Here is a 20,881-nt window from a genome sequence, read left to right as displayed (position 1 = left end):
AAAACAAATAAACAAAAACAATGGGGACAAATGAGAGACAGACAGTACAAACATGAGGCCACCACCACAAGCAAATTGTCATCATGCACATAGAGTTGTTACCCGTCCAAAAACAATGGACAGCAAAAAAGAAACTGTCAGAATCAAGCATAATTCGACTATATATATGTAATATGCTGTTTACCACATCCTCATCGTGAAACAAGACAAACAAAATATTCCCTCTAATCACAGTCTCAAATCTCGCATTGTAAAATTCCATATATGTGTAATACTACCACCATGTGTTCTATATCACAAACGTGTATCCACTCCAAAACAAATACATCAGTCATTATCCACCAAATTCCTATCCCTCAATCCAAACCAGACCCCTTTACAGTATACAAAAGCCCCAGAAATAGAAATAAACCCCAACAAACATATAAAGCCAAAGCAAGACAAGGGTATTGAGTTTTTTTTTTTTTTTTTTTTTTAACTATACCTTGTCCTGCTTTGTATTATATGAATGTAAACGTATAGTTTGGGTTGGGGTAGCAAAAACTATAATGTTCTTTAGTTTTATACTAAACACATGCTACTGAAGAGACAGACATTGGGTAAGAAAAAGTATTGGCATACTGAAAAGAAAGAGATTCACCAACACCCAAAGACTTGCCATCATTAACAAGGCAATCATCAAATCCAAGCCTCCTAAAAACTTTGGGGTTGATGAGCTTGGCTGAGCTGAACCACCCACACTTCAAGTGAATGGCAGCAATGTTGCAACTAGTAGCGCAGACATTCGATATCTCAACTGTGTAGGTGGGAATACCGCTAGGCAGTGGAGCAGTGGGGCCTTGGTTCACCACAATGTCCGATTTGGTACACTTTTCGCCAAATATTCGGTTTGGTTCCACCATTGCTGTGTAAAGCAAGAACAAATAAGAAAAGGGATCTTTGCAATAAATTCTGGATAGTGAAAGGACACGGCTTATAATATTAATGACACACACACTATTAATAAAGTATAAACTATAAAGCATTAAAAATGTGAACACACACCCACCAAACTTTAATTTTCAATTGGGTTACATCATCTACAGACAAAATACACTTTCTTGGAGGTGAATTCACGGGAGGTATAGTGTGTAAATTAAATGAGAAACAGACAAAGGAACCCCAAAAGGCCAATGCGGTAGGGTCAACTTTGCCACTTTGCTTTTCCACATATCCCAACTTTATTTCAACCAAGTCGTTGAAAAAATTGTTAACAAATATTCATTGATATAATTACACTTTTTCAACTCAATAATTGTACCCCAAAAACAAAAAATTATGAAAATTTTTTAACATGATAATAATAGCAATGTTTGCACTAAAATTAAGACCCCATTTAGTATAATAATTTAAACAACATTATACATCTTTTTACACTTTTCACACATTTTAAAAAAATATAAATAAAAGAGACCCCTATTGAAGTCATATTCAATTTACAATTCAAAGAAACATTGTCAAGGTGACAGCTAGCTAGCACACACAAAGTTAAGAGATGGGTTGCTAATTTGCGCCTGGTTCCACTAGGCACAATGCGCACAGCACCTACCTAGATTCTAGATGGGCTATTATAAGCTATAAGCTAATCAATCAAACCAATCCCATTCAAAAAAAATAACTAAAAAATTTAAAAAGTGACACATACACACACAGACCCAAAAGAAGAAGAAGAAGAACAAATGGGTATAAAAAGGTCAGGGATATTTGGGATCTTGTCAAGAAGATATTCCAAACAGTGCTAAATAGTCCTAATAATATTCCTAGGCATGAGGGGTCCAGTTCTAATTTAACAATTCGTGCACACGTTTATAGCCTAACCCATAAAATAATTCAGCCGTGCACATCTGACATCTAAACAAATTTCCCAAATATTATTTTTTGATAAAAAAAAAAACCAAAAAAATTAATTAGGAATTCAAATCTCACCCAGAAGCTTGCGATGTGGAAGCTTGATGATATTGGTTTTTCCTTGAAAGATTATTGAGCTCTCCACACCTTAAAAAACAAAAATTAGAGATTAAATTCTATTTGTTTTTTTTTTTTTTTGGTTGCCAAAATAAGAAGGAAATTGAATTTGATATAGAAGAGAACACAGAGGTCCCTTGTGTTTTGTTAAAGAGGAACCATAAGTACCAAACCCACAGAAATTATTGAAACATTAAAATATTATTATAATAAAAAAGTAACATAAATACAAAAACAAAGAATGTAATAAACATTGTTTTTTTTTTCTTTTCAATTAAATAGAATAATAGTGAAAGAAAGAGGAATATAGAAGCAAACCAGAAACAACAACAAAAGCAGCAGCAGCTAAGAAGAACAACAACAACAACGAAGCGAGTTTCAACTCTCTCTTCATCTTTTCCTTGTGACTCAGACAGCAACTCGGCCAAATTGCTCTCTAAAACAACAACAACAACAACAACGACGAAGTGATATGGTCAATAAAGCCGCGATGAAATATGCATATATATCACATCAATGAAAATCAAGTACAGGAATTAGAGCAGAGCCGTCGATCTGAGCAAAAGAAGGGCTTAGATTTGACAACTAAAAAGAGTAAAAAAAGAGAAAAAACAATGTCCAAAACTCACGGGTGGTGATGGTGGACGACTAGGCTTTTGAAGGTCTATAGACAAAGACTTTTTACACTAACAAGAAGTAGCTCAAAACGACGGCGATTTGAAAACCCATCACAAAGCGAAAAGGAAAAACAGTCTGAAAAAGTGTTTTGAAAAAACAATTTTAAGAAAGAAACTAAGAGTGAAACCCCATATAAATTGATAGTACTGAGAGTGAGAGAGAGTAGACAAAGTGAACAGCTAGAGAGAGCGCAGAGAGTGAGGTGGGTTTTTTAGAGTGTGTTTGTGCATGCAAAAGCAGAACAAAAGAGAGAGAGAGAAAGCTAAGAAAAGGTCCACACAGAGAGAGAGAGAGAGAGAGAGACAAACATGGCAGAGTGGGATATGGTGGTGGTGCTTAAGCCACAAATGACAAAACATACAGTACAACACAATGTTAAAGCAGCCTGAAAATCCATATTAATATATGTGAGAGAGAGAGAGAGTGAGAGAGAGAGAGAGAGAGAGAGAGAGAGAACCTTTTTGGGTTTGAGAATTTGGGGTTTGGACGAGAGGCAGTGGAAAAAGGTGGGTTTGTGATTTTGTGGTTTGTATGGGTATTTATAGTGAGGTTTTTAGGGGGGGGGGGGGGGGGGGGGGTGTTTAAGAGTTTTGAGGCGGTTGGGTTAAGGGGTTAACTAGGGTTAAGGATGCACGTGGGGTTTGGGGTTTAAAGTGGGAATGATGGGTTTATTGGGTAATGATTGGCTGACTCGCAATTTAGGGTGGGGATGTGGGACCCTTTGAAAGAAAGAAAGAGAGAGAGAGCATTGCATTACGTGGGGGTTGATTATGGGTTAAAAGGGGTTGTTAGGAGGGGTTTGGTTACTATGATTTTGATGTTCTAGAGAGTGGGATGGGTCAAGTTAGAATCCTAAACGTGCATTAACAATTTTAAAAGTATAAAAAGAAGGTGTAGTTAAATTAATTTTAAGTCGAATTTTGGGTGTTTAAAGTAGAGTTAATAATTAATAATAAGGAAAATTTAGGAAACTAATGGCTTTTTAGCAAATTTCTTTAAAAAGTTATTAGATAAGATGGAAAAATAGATATTCAGTATTTTTGAAAAAGAATAGTTATTTTCTAAATTATTTTTAAGTCAAATTTTCTAAAATAAGTGTATTTTAGTGTGTTCAAAATAAAGCTAATAATTAACAAGAAGAAAAATTATTTTCTTTCCTTTTGAAGATGTGGCAACTAATGGCTTTTTAGGAAATTTTTTTAAAAATATATTATATAAGGTGAAAAAATAGATATTCAGTACTTTTGATAAGAAATAATTATTTTTCATTTTGAAGAATAGTTATTCATAAGAAATAACTATTCATTGTAATAAAAACATAACCAAACAACCGAATAGTTATGCTATAGAAATATCTATTACATTACAGTGTCTATTACAGTCTACCAAATGGGCCCTAAGTGCTCGTGGGATGTGGAGGACAAGGGTCAGGGTTCAAGTCTCCAAAAAAGAGTTTTACACACATATACATTTATATTATGTTAGAGTAGATTTCTATCTTATATATAAAAAAATGAAATAATTTATAAAATTAATATATTTCAAAATAAACAAACTTTCATATGCAACAATAATTATGAAAATAAAAAATCATAAAAAAATAACTCATCTCTCTCTCTCAAATTTATGAAATGTTATTTTTTATGAAATAGTATTTTTTAGGAAATAATATTTCCTAAAATAAATCTTAAATTTTATCTTATGTTACAATTTGCAATTAAACTTATAAATATGTTTAGATGTTCTATTACAATACATTTTATTACTGATATTCAAACTTATCATTCTTGTAATAAATTCATATTTAGTGCAACAAACATGCCATCAATCTTGTACATATTTAGATTACTACAAATCTACAGCATCTCTAATGTTTCATTAATTTCTTCTCCTCACAAGTATGTCTTTTCAATTTTGCTCTCATTTCCAATATCTATTGCCTTCTTCTATGCCAAATCCTTGATTGACCACAAAATTCCTTCCCGGGTCAGAATAGATATTTTTGTATAAACCCAAAATTTGATATATTCCACATCTAGGACAAGGTGCATAAACGGTAACTTTAAATTTTCTTTACCACTTGTATGTTAAACTGAAATTCATAAAAAAAGAATAATGCAATTCATTTCTTTGTTTTAATTGGCACGTGACATAAGAGCACACGTCTACACTATGATGTAACAAGAAAGGAAAACAGTACATGTACGGATTTGGTCATCACTATAGGCCCACAAGGTATATGGAAATAACAGAATTGGAAATATACCCAATAACTTTTTTAAAAAAAGAATGTATCCAATAACTTAAAGTACAAGTACAGATAAAAAATCATGATTATTTTAATATAAAAATTGTTGGATATTTTTATAAAACATATCATATTTATTTTAATATTCATTTATGTGATTTGAGAAAATCAATTATCTCTTACATATCATGATTATTTTTAAAAATAGTTTTTCATATTTTCTAATGTTTGGTAGCATAAGAAAAGATGAGTGAAAGGAAAATTATTTTTGGTCAACATAAAAAGTATGGCTTATTTTTAGAGATTGTTTTCCATTAAATTTTTTTGGAAAACAACTATATCTCACAGCAAGCTAAATAAAGAAAATTAGGAGATTGTTTTTCAACTCATTTAAAGTTGTTATCAAACATTAAAAAATGAGATAATTTTATAAAAAATACTTTTTGAAAAATGACTCGTTTTCTAGAAAATTAGATAGTTTTATAGAAAATACTTCTTGAAAAATGACTCGTTTTCAAAAATACTTTTATCACATTACACAATATTAATTGTTTCTTTCTTCAGATACAATAACTACTATTTACTTTCATTCTTGAAATATATAAATAAATAATTTAAAAAATCAAATACAAAATAAATAACGTCAATTTAAATTTACAAAGTTGACTAATGTAGGTGATTTTGAAGTTTGACGTTAAAATTGAGCCATTTTTCTATTTTGTATTGCAATAGTGGCTCTAGAAATTTTTTTAGAGTGGTCACTAACAAAATTTAGTAAAGAGATAATTTGAATATATTAACTTCACAAAAAAACACGCAAATACATAAAATATTACAATTGTTTGTATTAACAAAGAAAATAAGAAAAAAAATAGACTAATAAAAGATAAAATGCAAATTGAAAATACTAATATGAGAATAATAAAGTGACCACAATAATTTCATAACAAATTTTATGCAACAAGTCGAGAGCCTATTATTGGTGGGTAAAACATGTCAATATTGAACCCGAATTAGAATTAGTAATAGCTTACCACATAAAATTTACGGTGAAAATATTGTGAATGTAGCATTATTCTTATATTTATTGAACTCAAATTCTTATGATTCTCAAGTAAAAGTGTTCAACATTTTTATTAGAGTGATCAAAATAAGTTAATTTAGTAAGTAATATATTTTTTTAAAGTATATATATACAATATTTTCAAGTCAGGATAGTCCCAGAATATATTAATTTAATATAATTATCTATATAATTTTTTTTTGCATATATAAGTTCTTTTTTTTGGACAAGTGAGGGTGGTCACCCTCACATATAAGTAGAGCCGCCAGTGTTGTATTGTCTGATGCAAAATTACAAAAGATTTTACAACTCCTAGACTTAGACACAAACTAAAATCAATTATTACATGCATCTTTCTTCTCATAATGTCTAAATTTATAAAACTCGCATATCATAAGAGTAATGATTTATATATTGATTAATAGATATGATAAATACATTTTTGATACATGGTAATGATTGGAGAAACAAGAATTTTTTGTTTGAGTGCATTATAGTTGATATTCGTAGAATGTCACTAGAGAATGATTTTTTTATAATACAGGCCCACAACCTTTTTCTCTTTCGAGGTATTTGTGTACAGATGGGATTCATTCCCTTTCAGGGTACTGAATGAATGTAACATCGATTGCCCACGCAACAAACTGTGGTCCCAAGGGAAAAAAATTTGGTTCTCAAAGATGGGTCAACTTGAAATTGTTTGGCATTGGGTGGTCAGTATCAAGGAACCAAATATGAATATGTGGGTTTAATGGAGCAAGTTCAGAGGTGAGGAGTTTTTCAACGCTTTGCTTCAACTGTAATTATTATTATTATTATAAGTTCTTGTTGTTAGTTGGATCAATTAATAAAAATTATTTATTGTCAAGTAAAAGATTTGACCATGAAACTCTTTTCTTTATCTCAAAAAAAGAAAAAAAAGAAAAAGAAAAGAGCACTTGATTTTTTACAAATTTTTTTGGTACAAGATAGAAATTTTATTCTAACCTAATTTGAAATTCTTTTCTTTTATCTCAAAAAAAGAATACTTGTTTTTTTTACAAGTTTTTTTTTTTTATACGAAATAGAAATTCTATTATAACCTAATCTAAATATATATATATATAAAACTCATTTTTGGAGATTTGAGTCATAGCTCTTACCCTCACACTCCACAAGCACTTATACTTGTGGAATGGTCATCACACCAAGAGTGTGCGGTGATGTTAAAAAACTTATGAATTAGGTGGTAAAAAAATTATGACCATAGCATGATTCACAACTTTAATGCTACAACCATAGGCTCAAATTTTTTTTTTCTCTTTATTCAATTTAATTATTATTATTTTCTATATTTTCTCTCATTAAAAAAATCTCTCTTTTTTATCATTTTTTTCCCTTCCCATCTTTACCTTGTCCCCTCTTCCATGAACGGCCATGACCACCTCTAAGGACATAAACTCCAAAATTATACACAATTGAATAATCCCCAAACCTGCATCTCTCAATTGCCCCAAACGACACTGGAGTTTTCAAGTGGTATAAGACATCATGTCACTTACGAAAAGCACGATGAGGAACCAAGATTATGGTTAGAAAGTGAAGAAATTTATTCTTTTTCAAAGTGTTGGAATGGGCGGTTTTGGGGAAAAACAAATTTGGAAAACATTTAATATTTTGACAACTCTCCTTTGAAAAGAAATGTTCCCATGGACCAATCTGTCAAATTGAGTAGTGCAAATGGAGATGATGTTCCAGATGCTGCTAAGGAGAACGGTAGGGAACTCATGTATTTGACGTTGACAAGGCTTGATATCAGCTATGTTGTTCACAAGCTAAGTCAATTTATGAAAGCACTCCAGATGACTCATCTTCAAGCAATTTATTCAAGCAATTTATAAGGTTGTCAAATACTTATTATTCTTGTCTTCGCAATCTGAGCTACAGCTAAAGAGCTATTGTGATGCAAATTGGGCTGCTTGTGTGGATATCATTTCTGGATTCTGTGCGTTCTTAGGAGACTCCTTAATTTCCTGGAAGTGCAAGAAGCAACAACTTCATTCCACCATTGTTGAACTTGTGTGATCTGTGTTCTAACAAGAATCACGCTCAATTCGATTTTATTTATTGATAAGATTTATTTACCTTTTTAGGAAAAAACAATCATAGTGTTGCAGTTGACTTGTAAGTTATAACAACTTTTCGGGATTGATTTAAAACATTTATTAAGATAAAAAGAAAAAGATTGTTTTTTTATAAAGAATAAGTGATAGGAAAAAAAAAAAGAACATATTAAACTAAAATTATTGAACAATAACAAAAAAATTTAATAGATTAAGATCTCAAAAATATAACCCAATGTATTCTATTGAATATTTGAATTAATAGATCTTTTTATTTTATATTTTTAACCAATAAAAATTCTATTATGTTTGATTGTACTATTTTACAATACATTTGTTTTCAACTTGTGTGGGAATATGAAGTTATTGTAGATTTAACAACATTTGTTGTATGCATGGATTAGTTAACAAAATAATATATATATATATATATATATATATATATATATATATATATAAAGCATAACTATTATCATAATTAAACTATAATTTAATTACTAATTGTGAAGCGATAACAAATTTTACTTATGGCATTTTACTATTTGTATAGGGTAAAAATAAATTAATTTCTTTTGATAGGTAAAATAGAAATTAAAGAATAAACTAAACAAAAAAAAATCATGAATAAAGCTCAAACTTATTCAACAAATAATAAATCAACTTTAAACATGTCATCTTAATTTGAGCTTGATGATAGGTTTGAGCTCAACTCTTGTTTGAAAATATAATTAAATGACAAATACTTGACTCAACTCAACTCTACTCATTTATAACCCTATTTGGACTAAGGTGTAAGGGAGAAGTCCCCCTCCACCCCCAAATATACTCGAACAATCTTATTCCTACATTTTCGTTCCAATGGACAAAATGTTGGTTATCTAATGTAGAATTGATAGCATTAATGAGTAATATTGAAAATATAATGTTGTTCACAACCATTGGCATATTTTATTTCATCATCGACACCACTTTTATCATACCCTAATCACACCAAACCATATTTTTAAAAGTCATGAAAAAATAAAAATAAAATGTTCCGTTCATATTTCACTAGTTCAAAGTTCAAACTCTTGCTAGCAACTAGGGGAATGTTTGGTAACTGTGTTTAAACACATTTTCAATTTGTAAACAACATTACGCGTATTTTCATGTACTCTTTCATCTACGTGTATTTTCAAAAAAAATTGTAACGGGCAGTAGATCTGGATTGCACTGTTTGACTGAAAGCAAAAGCTTTTATTACGTGATGGAAATGGGTGCACAGCTGAGCACTACAAGAACAGATTTCTTTGACTTACGAACTATTTTATAATAGTTAATTTCCCTACTTTGACCCATTGATGATTCAATGTCAATCTTGTTGAGTAATCTCACATTCTCACTCTCACATAATCAATTTACCTCTCAAAATAAAAACTTCCCTTTCCTTGCCAATTTATAAATTGGAATACCATTCATCAGTATTTATACTGCAAAGAAAATGATGTGATGGTTAGATATACCTTTGATACTTGATACAATAATGGAAACTTTCATAAACTACTCTTTCCATTTTCTGTGTGTAACTACCAATAATTACATTCACATATTAAATACATCAGTGCACTATCATGCGTTTTGGATTCAAAATTTGGCACCAACTTCAGCATTTGCAACTCAGGATACCAACCCAAGGGCTCATGTCTCTGTTTTCTTTGCCTTTGTACACTTAACCAATTAGCCTACGAGAAAACAATTGGGGGTGATCAAGCTACCAAAGGCTAGTGTCAACAAACTTTACAAAATGAATGACCGTATATCTAAGTTAGGAAGCTTAAGTTATGTTTAGCCGAGTCATCATAAAACCCTTGTGCCTGCCGAGCCAAAGATGCAGAGGGAGCATAGTATCTATTTATACATCACACACGACTTCTTCAATGTTTGCTGACAGAAGAATGCATTTTTTCTAGCAGCCTTATCTTGTCACGCAACACTTCGATGGTAGAATTTGCATCCTACACAAACAACGTTGCTCTACACATGAGTAATCCTCACATGCAATAAAAGGGACTGTCGCAAACAAAAATACAAATATGCAATTCCAAACTTTTTGTTTTTGGTTGGGAACTGAACCTGTAGCCTCTTCTTCAATCTTAGCTCCTCATTCTCCCTTCGATCCCTCTCCTCTGCAAATATGTCAATCAAACTTTCTTGTTCCTTGGTCAAGTCATCAATCTTTTGCTGCGCCGCTAGGAGCTGATCAAAGAGCATAAGGACTTTTTTAAATTAAAAGATAACCAAATGATTACATTGCAAGCTTTGAAAAATTTACTGATGTTGTATAATAAAGATCCCACAGTGGTACTCTGGTACACAGTCCCTTTTTTTTTTTTTTTTTTGTGGGTGGGGGGGGGGGGTGTTCATTTCTTTTTGATAATTCAATAATTAGGGGAGGGGGGATTGAAACCCTAGAAACACCATGAGGTGCCAACCAGTTGAACTATAAGACACTTGTCAAATATGTCTTAATGAAGTCCAACCCAAGTGTAATTATGAAGTGCGATTAAATGGTCATTCAAAAGGCCACTAAACTCAATCAAAGCCCCAACCAAAAGAATGCCAGGTCAAATGATACCTGCTACACGATTCCAAAAAAAAAAAAAAAAACCTCCTACAGGAATTGCCCCCAACTAAATTTTAAAACAAATAAAATTCCCTTTGGATGCATAAATGGTAGGCACTGATCCAAGTTGAAAAATTTTGTACAAGAAAATTCAATCATCATCCGAACAAAACAGAGCCATTTCTACTTGAAAATTATTCTGTCTTCCAGCATAGTTACCAAGATAGAAGGCGCATACCTGAGCTTCAAGAGATTTACACTTGTCTCTTTCAGACAGCAAATTGTGCAGCAATTCACCTAAAACTTCTCCCTCCCTTTTCTCAAATCTACACCACATGAAAAAAAAAAAAAAAAAAAAAAGGAGGGGAGAGGGGGTGGAAGCTAAGTTTGAGCATAACGAAAAAAATGCATCGAACATTTATAACTCATGCTTGATAAATGACAGAATGAGTACCTTTTCCTCAACTCTTGATTCTCTTCTTTCAATTGTTCCACAGTGCGTAAATCAGAGTCTGAAGGTGAAGGTGCACTACAATTAACATCACCTCCCTGCCAGTTCAACAGAGGCATTAGTAACGCTCATCTGGACAAACCTTAGAATCATCTGAGCACCAAAGCTGAACATCAGTAATTCATTCATAACAATGAGCAATTGAGTACATCACAGACTTAATCAACTATAAGACCAATGCTGAACTTTAACCATAAAGAGACTGTCTGTAAAATTAGTTTACCTAATACAGTAAGACATCTTTGAGAGTTGCAGATTCTATTAACTGACCTATATAGAAGACGACCAATTGGATGACTCAAACCCAAAGATCCATCAAATAGAACCAATGATGGCCCACCAATTATATTAAAATGCAACAAAGCTTCAATAGATTTTATATTATAAGTGCAGGGGAAAACGTTTTTCAACATGAAGCAAGGGTAACAACTCCCTACCATCCCTTTAAAGTGGTTGGTGCATTAAACATCTCTTCATGGACACCTCACTTCACTTGGATATCAAATATTAATATAATCTTATAAAAAATATGAACATAATGGAAGTTAGCAATGATAAACAAAGGTATCTTCTGCACTAGTAGAATCTCCAAATATGCAACAATTAAGCAATGGTCTGCATTAGCATACTTTCTATTATCATCTAATTTGACACAAAATAAGTTCAAAAAGAATGACTGGAAAATTACCTTTGAATGGGATTGCATGGAGGGACGAACAGTTATTCCACCTGATGCACAATCTTGCTGAGATTCAGCATCATCCATGATTGAAGATGCTCTATTAGTATGCAAGGCACTTTTCCCAAAAGATTTTATACCAGGGAATGCCTTATGACCACTACCATTTGATTGTTTCTCAGGTAGATCTATATGCACGTCATTGTCACTTTCAATTTCTGCAGAAGGTGATGATGGTTCAGAAAAATCGTGTCTTTTTCCAGATTTTGTAGGAGTGTTCACTCTATTTTTCCCCTTACTTGACAAATGACCATCCCCATATCCCTCGAAATTCTCTGATTCTTTTCGTCCGTACCTCTGATTTAACCGTGATGAGTATTTCTCTAAATTTGAAAACGGGGTCTTGCTGCTTGAGGCAGTATTCTTCTTTTTTGACTGAGATGGGGGTGGAAGGGAATCGAGAGAAGTTTCTGCAAAGCCAGAAAGTTGTAAGAGATGGAAAAGGTGTCATTCTAGAAATATTTCACCACCAGATAAGTAAAGCAAGCACCATATTTGGTTCTTAAATTAACGAAAAAAAATTAATAAGCTGGAAATTCATAAAATTACCACTGTCTGCTGAAGCTAGAAATTTTTTATTACGTCGTGCAGCATAACCAATTCTATGACAGTTAGTGCCCCTAAAAGAAATATAGCCATTAGTAATGACAAGAGGATGTCAGCTTTGCAAGTAAATCTAGTAATGGTCAAGTGAGAGGCAAGAAAAACAAACCAGTAATTCTTTTGCATTTGTATTAACCGTGACTCAAGTCTTGCAAGAACAGTTGTACGCTCAAATCCCTGCTTATCATGAGCCGGTTCAACAAAATTAGCTTCCAATACACCTGCAAAGCACAAATGAAGTGCATTTGAAGTGAGCTTGAGTCAACAATCTAAAACTTCAAAGCAAAAACAATACCTATAACTCCACGACCATCACTTCCTGCAGCATTCCAAAGCCTCCAGAATGGCTGGCAAAAAACAAACCTTATTTAACAACGATTTCAAGAAGAACCTCATTTTGAATTTCAGACAATGAAAAGACTATCATGCCTCAAACAGACTCATGTAAGATGCAGAAACTCCAAGAATACAGAAGCCAAAAGAAAAACCAAAAATAAGTAGAAAACTTGATGAAACCTGAAATTATCAAATCAGCAGTAACACAAGGAGAAGGTCAACAATACTGTTTCAAGAAATTGCCACAATGCTATTATATCAACCATTTCAAAAAGTTCCTATTTGTGCTCCACACCCCTTCCTCAAATTTCTAATATTTCAGTCATTAACACATCTCAACTGGTTTTCTCATACATAACAGAACCAATAGTACATTTAAAAAATAAAAAATAAAAACACACAACAACAACTTAAGAACAGCAACAAGGTTCTGTTTGTTAAAACAGACTTGGTTTGGAAGACATTATACCAAATGCAAGGATCCAGTTTGTGTGAGGATGTCAAATCTTAAAGAGCTTAAAGAAAGAGAAGGAAAAGAAAAGGGAAGGGGGGGGGGGGGAGTGGGTTGTCAAAAAACAATATTATTCCATATTGAAATTATAGAAAATCATACCTTAATAAGCCGATTCTTGTGATAAACATTGAATCCTTGAACATCAATATGATATTTTGCATCCTTAACAAATCCGATAGTTACAACAGCAATCATCTGATAATAATAATTGCATACAATCAGAATTAATGTACTACAGCAGACAAGAATATCAAATCAAAATTATTATTTTTTGTGTGTTACATTTGTATCCTTTGGGACCCCATCACCACTAGGTTGTGGTCGGTATGTAACCTCCTGAGACATCATCATGTCATTCACTATATTGTGATGCTCCACATCTTTCCCACGGAGAATTATTCGAAAGCTAGGAGGAAGCCTTAGATAGAGAATCGATGCGTAACTCTGGAAAGTGAAATGGAATATTATAATTAAAAACAGAAAATTCAACAAGAAAGAATAAATGATTGGGAGAAGGAAAAACTCAATCAAGCTACATGATATCTTCCACTTTTTTTTGCATTTTTCATTCTTCCGTTTTGTTTCAAATTGTCATCTAAGTATAAGTATGACATTCATGCACCAATTGACCTTATCCTAATTTCGAGAAGTTAAAATTTCTGTAAACTTCCTCTATTGATCTGCTTTTTTATTGCTTTCTCCTGCATGTCAGCATGTATCTGATTAGGAGGTATTGCATTTGTTAACAAATCCGTTGAATAATTTTTCAGGGTGTTGTGTACTCGGGAGACAAACTCCAATAATTATCAAAAAAATCTTTTTCCCTTCACCCATGAATGATCCATTAATAAGGCATTCTGTTAATTACAGCAAAATGGGGGGAAAATACATAAACAAAGAATTCCCTTTTATGTGAGAAGTAGGACTTATCCATAATATTCCCTTTCACCTCTCCATGTCCCTCAGCATCTTCCAATCTCTTTAAACAATATCATCTTTCTTTTGATACGTAAAGCACCGCATGTGACAATTTTGTAAAGATAAAAATGCCACTGGCCTTAAGAGGAAAGTAGACCAGATAGCTTACAAATGCAATAAGAGAACAGTGTAAAAAAAAAATGTGAATAGGTACATTAAATCTTCCTAGAGGCTAAAAAATCATAAAATTCAAACATCAATTAGAAAAACAAAATGATGATTTCATTAGAAAGTCAAACATTACTCTTAATGAATGTCGATAAGTTAGGAAATGCTTAGAGTTGGGATACTCTTTTGCCATTTGTATATTTTTCTCTTCTCGGTTAACGCCTCTGATTTGAATGTCCTGCCAAATCACATAACATAAAAATAATAAGAATCTTAGAAAGAGAATTATGCTCAAATAACACAATCAACAAATAAAGGGGAAAAAATCCACGAATAGATGCAGGACATCAGACACATACGTGAGGATCGGCATCAAAATCAAGTTCCAACTGTCCTTGGTCATCCTCCCAAAGATTGTAGATAATTATCCGCGTGCCATGAGTTCTCATCAGGTTAAACTATTAAGAAAAATTACAATCAATCACAGATAAATCAGTGAATAAATAACAGCCTGCAGAGTAATTGTAATTTAAAATTTCAATAAAAGAAACTTGGCAGAGCATATTAAAATAAAACAGAAACACTAGATGACATTCTGCATTGACTGAATCTAAATCATGATAACTTTGATGATGGCAAACTAGCATTCTATCGAAAACAATAAAATACCAGAACATACCAACCCCCCCCCCTCTTTTTTTTTTCAAAACCATGTCATGAAAATAAATACGGAATTACCCATTCTTAGTACAAGAAAATTACCAAGCTGATGCTGGCCCACAACTAAAACAACTTAAAATAACATTAGGTAACCAAGCTTTTTTTCCCCCCCCTCATATACATTTTAAGAGGGGATTGGAGATTCAAACCCAAGATGTCTCCGTTGGAAACACTAGGGAATGCCATTTGTCCTAAAGATCGTTGGCAACATAAGTTAACCAAGTTGATGCATGTACCAATCTGCTTTATTAAGCTAAATAAGTTAAAAGGCACATTTCATGTCCCAACAAGTGGTTGAGGAATGTCAGCAGTGACACATGTTTTGCCTTGCTCACGGAGGCTTCTTAGATGACTACAAACGCTGGAAATAGCTTCAGGATCAACAATGATCTGCAACCTATTTTTTAATTGGGGCCCAAGAATCAGCTTTCAATGGTCACTCACGTTTCTATGCTTCCTACAAACATTACATTGAATTCCCTAGCTTTTGTTTAAAAAGAGATTCTATATATAACAAGGGAAAATGATACAGGGAGAAGAAAATACCAATAATAATGCAAAGAATTTCCATTCCTACATAAGTATAAAGAGTCACCTGACGAAGAAGGTCTGCTTCACTGGAGAATGGGGACCATTGAACTATTGTTTCTAAATTTTTACTCCAATCACCAGGAGAAGACCTTATAATCTTGTTCCATTCTTGTTCCTTGCCTTCATAGTCAAGCTTGAAATTTCACCCACAAAACAATTATGATCAGAAGTGCAGAGGTATCATAAGTGCTACAGTGACCATACTAACATATTACATAATGATATATAGTACATATTGTTAATATAATGCGAACCACAGTTATATGACTAGATATGTGTATACCCCAAGAGATTGGCTAGTGGTTCCCAAGTACTCATGAGATTCTAGCCAGCATCCTGGGGCCGTCAGATGCTCGAAGAGCTCTGGACATCCGTGTTAGTGGCCGGGGGGGATTAATTACCATGGGAACTACAATATCTTCCTTCTTGGTGCTCCTCAAAAATGTATAGGACAGTAACCCGATGCTCTGTGTAGGGCTGAAAAATGCAAAAATGACTCAATTAGTTACATGAGAAGAATAAAATGACAAAGGCAACCAAAATTGTGTCATCTACCAATAAACTAAATCGGCTTTGTTTTCTAAATAAGCAAAAGAAGCATAACTTTCTATCCACAACTGGAAAAGCCAAAAACAAAAAAAAAAAAGAACAATAAGACACAATAAAACAAGCACAAACCTTTTTCCATCTTTTCCACAACATCGCGAGAACACAATTACATCTGCTCCAAGTCTCATGGTACTAGTCTTAAAACCATTTCCATCTGATAAACAAACACAAAGGAAATTACTATGCTTTCTTTACAGTAGAATAACACAAATTTGTCTCCACTTCCAGAACTAGTGATTTACATTGTCCAATAGTATTTGCCAATTTGCTTTTTGCAGAATACCCCAATGACATGCACTGTCGCATTTTATCCGGATCCATCCCACCACCATTATCTGCAATAGGATTGAAATGAAGTGAGACTCTAAAATAAACACCTCAATGATGTCATTATAGCATTACAGGGAAAATTAATGTACTAAAACATCATCTCACATTTATGAAAAGAGCAAAGCAAACCTAAACTAAACATCTGAATCATCCCACATAGACCTACTCATTAACTTGGGGGAAAAAGCAGCAGTAGCCCTGAGCATGATAAAGGCTGAAAGTAATTAATCAGTAAATTGAACAATTGAAATTCACAACAACTTGAAGGGTACAACTTAAGATTCCTCGTAACTTACAGCCACCGAACAGAATAAAAAACTGAACTGGTGCCGACCCAGCCACACTGCTGGAGGCTGCTGCCAACGGCGCAGTCTGGTGGCTGGAATTTTTTAGAAGTACCAATGATCGGCCAGTGTGGTTGTCGGTACCCTCTCAAAAATTCTGACAAATACCACACCGCAATGGTCGCGCATGTATGTGTATATATATACTTAAAAATAAAAATAAAATAAAATATAAAAAAAATCTTCAGCCTTACTCTCACTCTCACATTCAGCCCCCAGATATTTCTTCTCACCTACTTGCCCTTCTCGCCTCCCTCACCTTTTTCCTCAACTCCAGCCGCCACTCGCCACCTCCGCCTTAAACTCTGATCGCCACCCAGCATTTAAACTCAAAGAAAGCAAAGCTTCCAAACTTCAAATCAAAGAGATTGGCTTTGGTCTATCAAGAACAGAGAAAAAGAAACGGGGTTCCAGATCTGCTCTAAAGGGTAAACTTTTTCATTTCTTGAATCTGATTTCTGAGATTCTAAATGCTGTGGATTTTTTATTTGTGGATTTTGAAACTGTGTTGTGACTTGTGGGTTACGGAACCTTTAGTTTTAGATTGGCTCCAGATTTATTCTCAGATTTTTGTGGGAGTTGGAACTTTTGAACTCTCTCACTCTCATGGTTGTGGGTTTTCCCCTCTTTTTCTTACCAGTCGTTGGAAGCAACTACCACATCAATGGAAAAGGCCACTGATGTAGTTGAAATTTTGACCCAGTGGTGTGGCAACAGTTTGAATTTTAAGAATACCATTCCCCACGGTGTGGCCCAAAAACCTCTCCTAAAACCAGACCAAACTGTGCACACCCTTACTTGTAACACACATATTGAATAAGAATTCAAAGCAGCAACACTTTCACAAGTAAAAGCAAAGTACCATGTAAAAAAAGCATCATCAAATGGTAGACTAGGGTTATTCAGCAACAAAAAAAAAATGGTCGACTGGGGGACTCCTTCTAATGATTTCAGCATTGACAAGTACAGTCACAGAAAGTAAGCTAGAATAAGAATTACCTATTCAAAGGCATATCAGAATCATAATCTCAGATCGGTCATGTCAAACATGAAGTTTTTTTATGAGTGAGTTTTGACCCAATGGGAGGGGAAGGGGAGAATCAAATAGTAAAAAACAAATTGTAATACTCATGATACAAAAGTCTAACCACTTAATAAACAGACTACTTCATGTGGTACTCATGTAATAGTTTTCTACAGGGCCATGCCCTCAGAATTCCATAAAAACCAAACAACCATGCTTAATTCAAAACACAAACAAGTCTTCTTCTTTACTCTTTTGGGTACAGAACACACAAGATTAAGGCACACTGTAAAACCTAATTATACCAGCTATCATACTTTTCTTCCTCAAGTTCACCTCCAATTGTCACCAATTATGATTATCAATTAAACGGTAAACCTCTCAGTCAAAATCCAACAAGGAAAACTGATTGCACACAAAATCTGATGCCAGATCTCCCCATATGCATACGAGAGACAGAGAGTCCTAAGTCCTGCAGGGAAAAAAATCACATAAAGAAAACACAGAAAAAATAATACCTTCGATTAGCAACATTCTGCTCCCATCTTTCTTACTTACAAGCATATCTATGGTAACATATGTAGCACCATTGCAGACCTGACATCAAAATGAAGAAGTTACCACAAGTGAGAAATGTATGCATGTGTTGCCGTTGAATGATTAAAAATATACATAATGTGTAGAATACCTCATCCAAAGAATTGTCCAGAAGCTCTGCAAAAGCTGCAGATAGAATTTCAATGAGCAATAAAGAACTAGTAACTCTTAGTGAACTAAAAAAAAAAAGTTCACAATGTCCCACATTTTAAGGAAAAACATAATCACATTTGCAAAACTGGTTCAAAGGCTTTACCTCCAAGAGCCCACTTATGACTGGTTGCATTGGAATGTAGAAATTTAGGATGAACCCTAACGTGATCCAAGCCAACTGAAGATTTCAAAAGAAATATCATTTAGTTGTTGCTTTGCCAAGTATAACACCTACTGCTTTCACTAACTTTGCTCTGCTTTTACTTATCATGGTAATGAAAAACAATGAACTTACTCAAAACATACGGTAAACAGTAACTGTATTCATAGAAAGATAATGTAAAACAATTATACTCAAACACTATAGTACCAATAAACCTATAAGGTCATAAATATTACGGGCTCTACAGTCATCTAGTGACACAAAATAAAGTAAAGTGCATACAAAACCCACATTATTGCCCTAACTCCATAGCTATTGCACACACACTTTTATTAATGCACATGCAACACCAATCCACAATCCCCTATCAAAAAAAAAAAATGTATATATCTTTTTGTATTTTTGAATCAAAGTTCAATGTATCTTTAAAATCCCACATTATTTGAATTCCATTAATGTTCACTCCCAATTGGAGAAAAATAGCTCGAAAACACTACAAATTTGCTGTAACCTACCATATCAAAACATTTAGAGTTCAACATTTTGCATGCATTAGTTCAATAAAAACAAAAAAAATCAATGCAGCCAAATAAGTCAACAATAATTACCAAACTAAGCCTACTTCACCACTATAAAAAAAAAACAACACCATTCACAATTTCCACATCCAATTCAACATAAAAAAATCATATCTTTCCTCTCTTTTCCTTCAAATTTTCTCATCAACCAAACAAAACACACACACAGAGAGAACGAGAGAGAGATTACGAGTAGATGATTCCCATTCGGAACACGGAGCTCCCTCATAGTCACCGGCTTTCCAAAACTGCTTAGACGAGCATTTCGCAATCGACTGCGATGCCGGAACCTCCGCCGCCGTCGCCGCCGTAACCGGAGGAGGAAGCTGTTGGAGAAAACCGGCAGGGACGATCACGCCTCCTAACGCGTCAACTCTCTTCTTCTTCTTCTTCGTCGTCGTCATCATCGCCACCCCTCCTCCATTCGAAACCCTCACTCTCTTCCCCAAAACGACACCGTTGCCACTCCCATTCCTACCATTACCACCGTGATCATCATCGCCGCCGTCGTCCGAGTCGGACGACTCACTACTGCTGCTGCTGCTGCTGCTACTACTACTACTGAGTTCGATCACCGAGTCAAAAGCTCCTCCCAAAAACGGTGCGTTTCCAATTCCTCCACTACTCTGTAACGCCCTCGTCGCTGCTTCTATAATCTCTTTCTTCACAATCGCATCCATAGAGAGAAAGAGAATTTAGAGAGAGAGAGAGAGAGAGAGAGAGAGATTCAAAAATCAATAAATGAAAAAATCAAAACAAACTTTGCTACTTGATGCGAGATTCAAATATAGTTTCACGACCAAAAAAAAAAAAAACAAAGCAAAAAAAAATTGTTCAATGTTTTTTCTTATTTTTTTATGCATCGTAAAATTTTAGAATTTAAATTTTTTTCAAAAGTTTGCGAGTGTTTAAATTTTACGCTCTAATGTTTCAAAATCTAAATTATAGCTTCTATATTTTTTGGGTGTTTGGAATTTGTCCTTTAAAATTTGAGACATTATAAAATTTCATAATTTTAAAGTGTAAAATCTAAAAACTCGCAAATTTTAAAGGGTAATGTTCAAATTCTGAAACAGGTGTAAAATTCAAACCGTCCAAACTTTGGAAGATAAAATTTAAATTCTGAAACTTTATACGGTAAAACTCAATCAACTCAAACTTTAGAGGTCTAATTTGCAATTTTTTTTAAAATAAACCTTTTATTTTTTAATTTTTTGACTGTCGGATCGAGCTGGATCAGATCGGGTGGGTTGTTGATGTGGAGGTTACAACGCGCGGTTAAGCGC

At 33.6% G+C, this 20,881-nt stretch overlaps 2 protein-coding genes across 2 annotated transcripts; both read right to left on the bottom strand.

Annotated features, from left to right (window-relative positions):
• Positions 1-222: 222 nt before the first annotated feature.
• Positions 223-3,189, bottom strand: LOC142632098 (TPD1 protein homolog 1-like). The gene is made up of 4 exons (XM_075806518.1): positions 3,140-3,189; positions 2,323-2,440; positions 1,966-2,034; positions 223-904 (listed from the first exon to the last, which is right to left on the bottom strand). The coding sequence occupies exons 2-4, from the start codon at positions 2,396-2,398 to the stop codon at positions 567-569; spliced, it is 483 nt and encodes a 160-aa protein (XP_075662633.1). The 5' UTR covers positions 2,399-2,440; positions 3,140-3,189; the 3' UTR covers positions 223-566.
• Positions 3,190-9,610: 6,421 nt separating this feature from the next.
• On the bottom strand, positions 9,611-20,365 carry LOC142631648 (protein MICRORCHIDIA 7-like). The gene is made up of 20 exons (XM_075805867.1): positions 19,786-20,365; positions 18,958-19,032; positions 18,793-18,827; positions 18,623-18,701; positions 16,649-16,741; positions 16,476-16,560; positions 16,199-16,274; positions 15,802-15,930; positions 14,846-14,944; positions 14,623-14,724; positions 13,683-13,844; positions 13,500-13,595; positions 12,846-12,897; positions 12,660-12,771; positions 12,497-12,567; positions 11,897-12,357; positions 11,152-11,246; positions 10,936-11,023; positions 10,208-10,330; positions 9,611-10,089 (listed from the first exon to the last, which is right to left on the bottom strand). The coding sequence occupies exons 1-20, from the start codon at positions 20,273-20,275 to the stop codon at positions 10,009-10,011; spliced, it is 2,604 nt and encodes an 867-aa protein (XP_075661982.1). The 5' UTR covers positions 20,276-20,365; the 3' UTR covers positions 9,611-10,008.
• Positions 20,366-20,881: the final 516 nt, after the last annotated feature.

Source organism: Castanea sativa, chromosome 4, assembly GCF_040712315.1.
Source record: "Castanea sativa cultivar Marrone di Chiusa Pesio chromosome 4, ASM4071231v1".
NCBI lineage: Eukaryota > Viridiplantae > Streptophyta > Magnoliopsida > Fagales > Fagaceae > Castanea > Castanea sativa.
Note: the sequence above shows the minus strand (reverse complement) of the source record. Positions and strands in the feature narration are given on the sequence as shown.

Excerpts from the sequence above, each read along its gene's own strand:
- LOC142632098 (XM_075806518.1), bottom strand. The coding sequence starts at position 2,398 with ATGAAGAGAGAGTTGAAACTCGCTTCGTTGTTGTTGTTGTTCTTCTTA. Across the intron at positions 2,035-2,322 it reads TGCTTTTGTTGTTGTTTCTG|GTGTGGAGAGCTCAATAATC; the intron begins GTTTGCTTCTAT and ends TTGTTTTTTAAG. Across the intron at positions 905-1,965 it reads TCCACATCGCAAGCTTCTGG|CAATGGTGGAACCAAACCGA; the intron begins GTGAGATTTGAA and ends TGCTTTACACAG.
- LOC142631648 (XM_075805867.1), bottom strand. The coding sequence starts at position 20,275 with ATGGATGCGATTGTGAAGAAAGAGATTATAGAAGCAGCGACGAGGGCG. Across the intron at positions 19,033-19,785 it reads CGAATGGGAATCATCTACTC|TTGGCTTGGATCACGTTAGG; the intron begins GTAATCTCTCTC and ends TGAAATCTTCAG. Across the intron at positions 13,845-14,622 it reads CTTATCGACATTCATTAAGA|AGTTACGCATCGATTCTCTA; the intron begins GTAATGTTTGAC and ends TTCACTTTCCAG.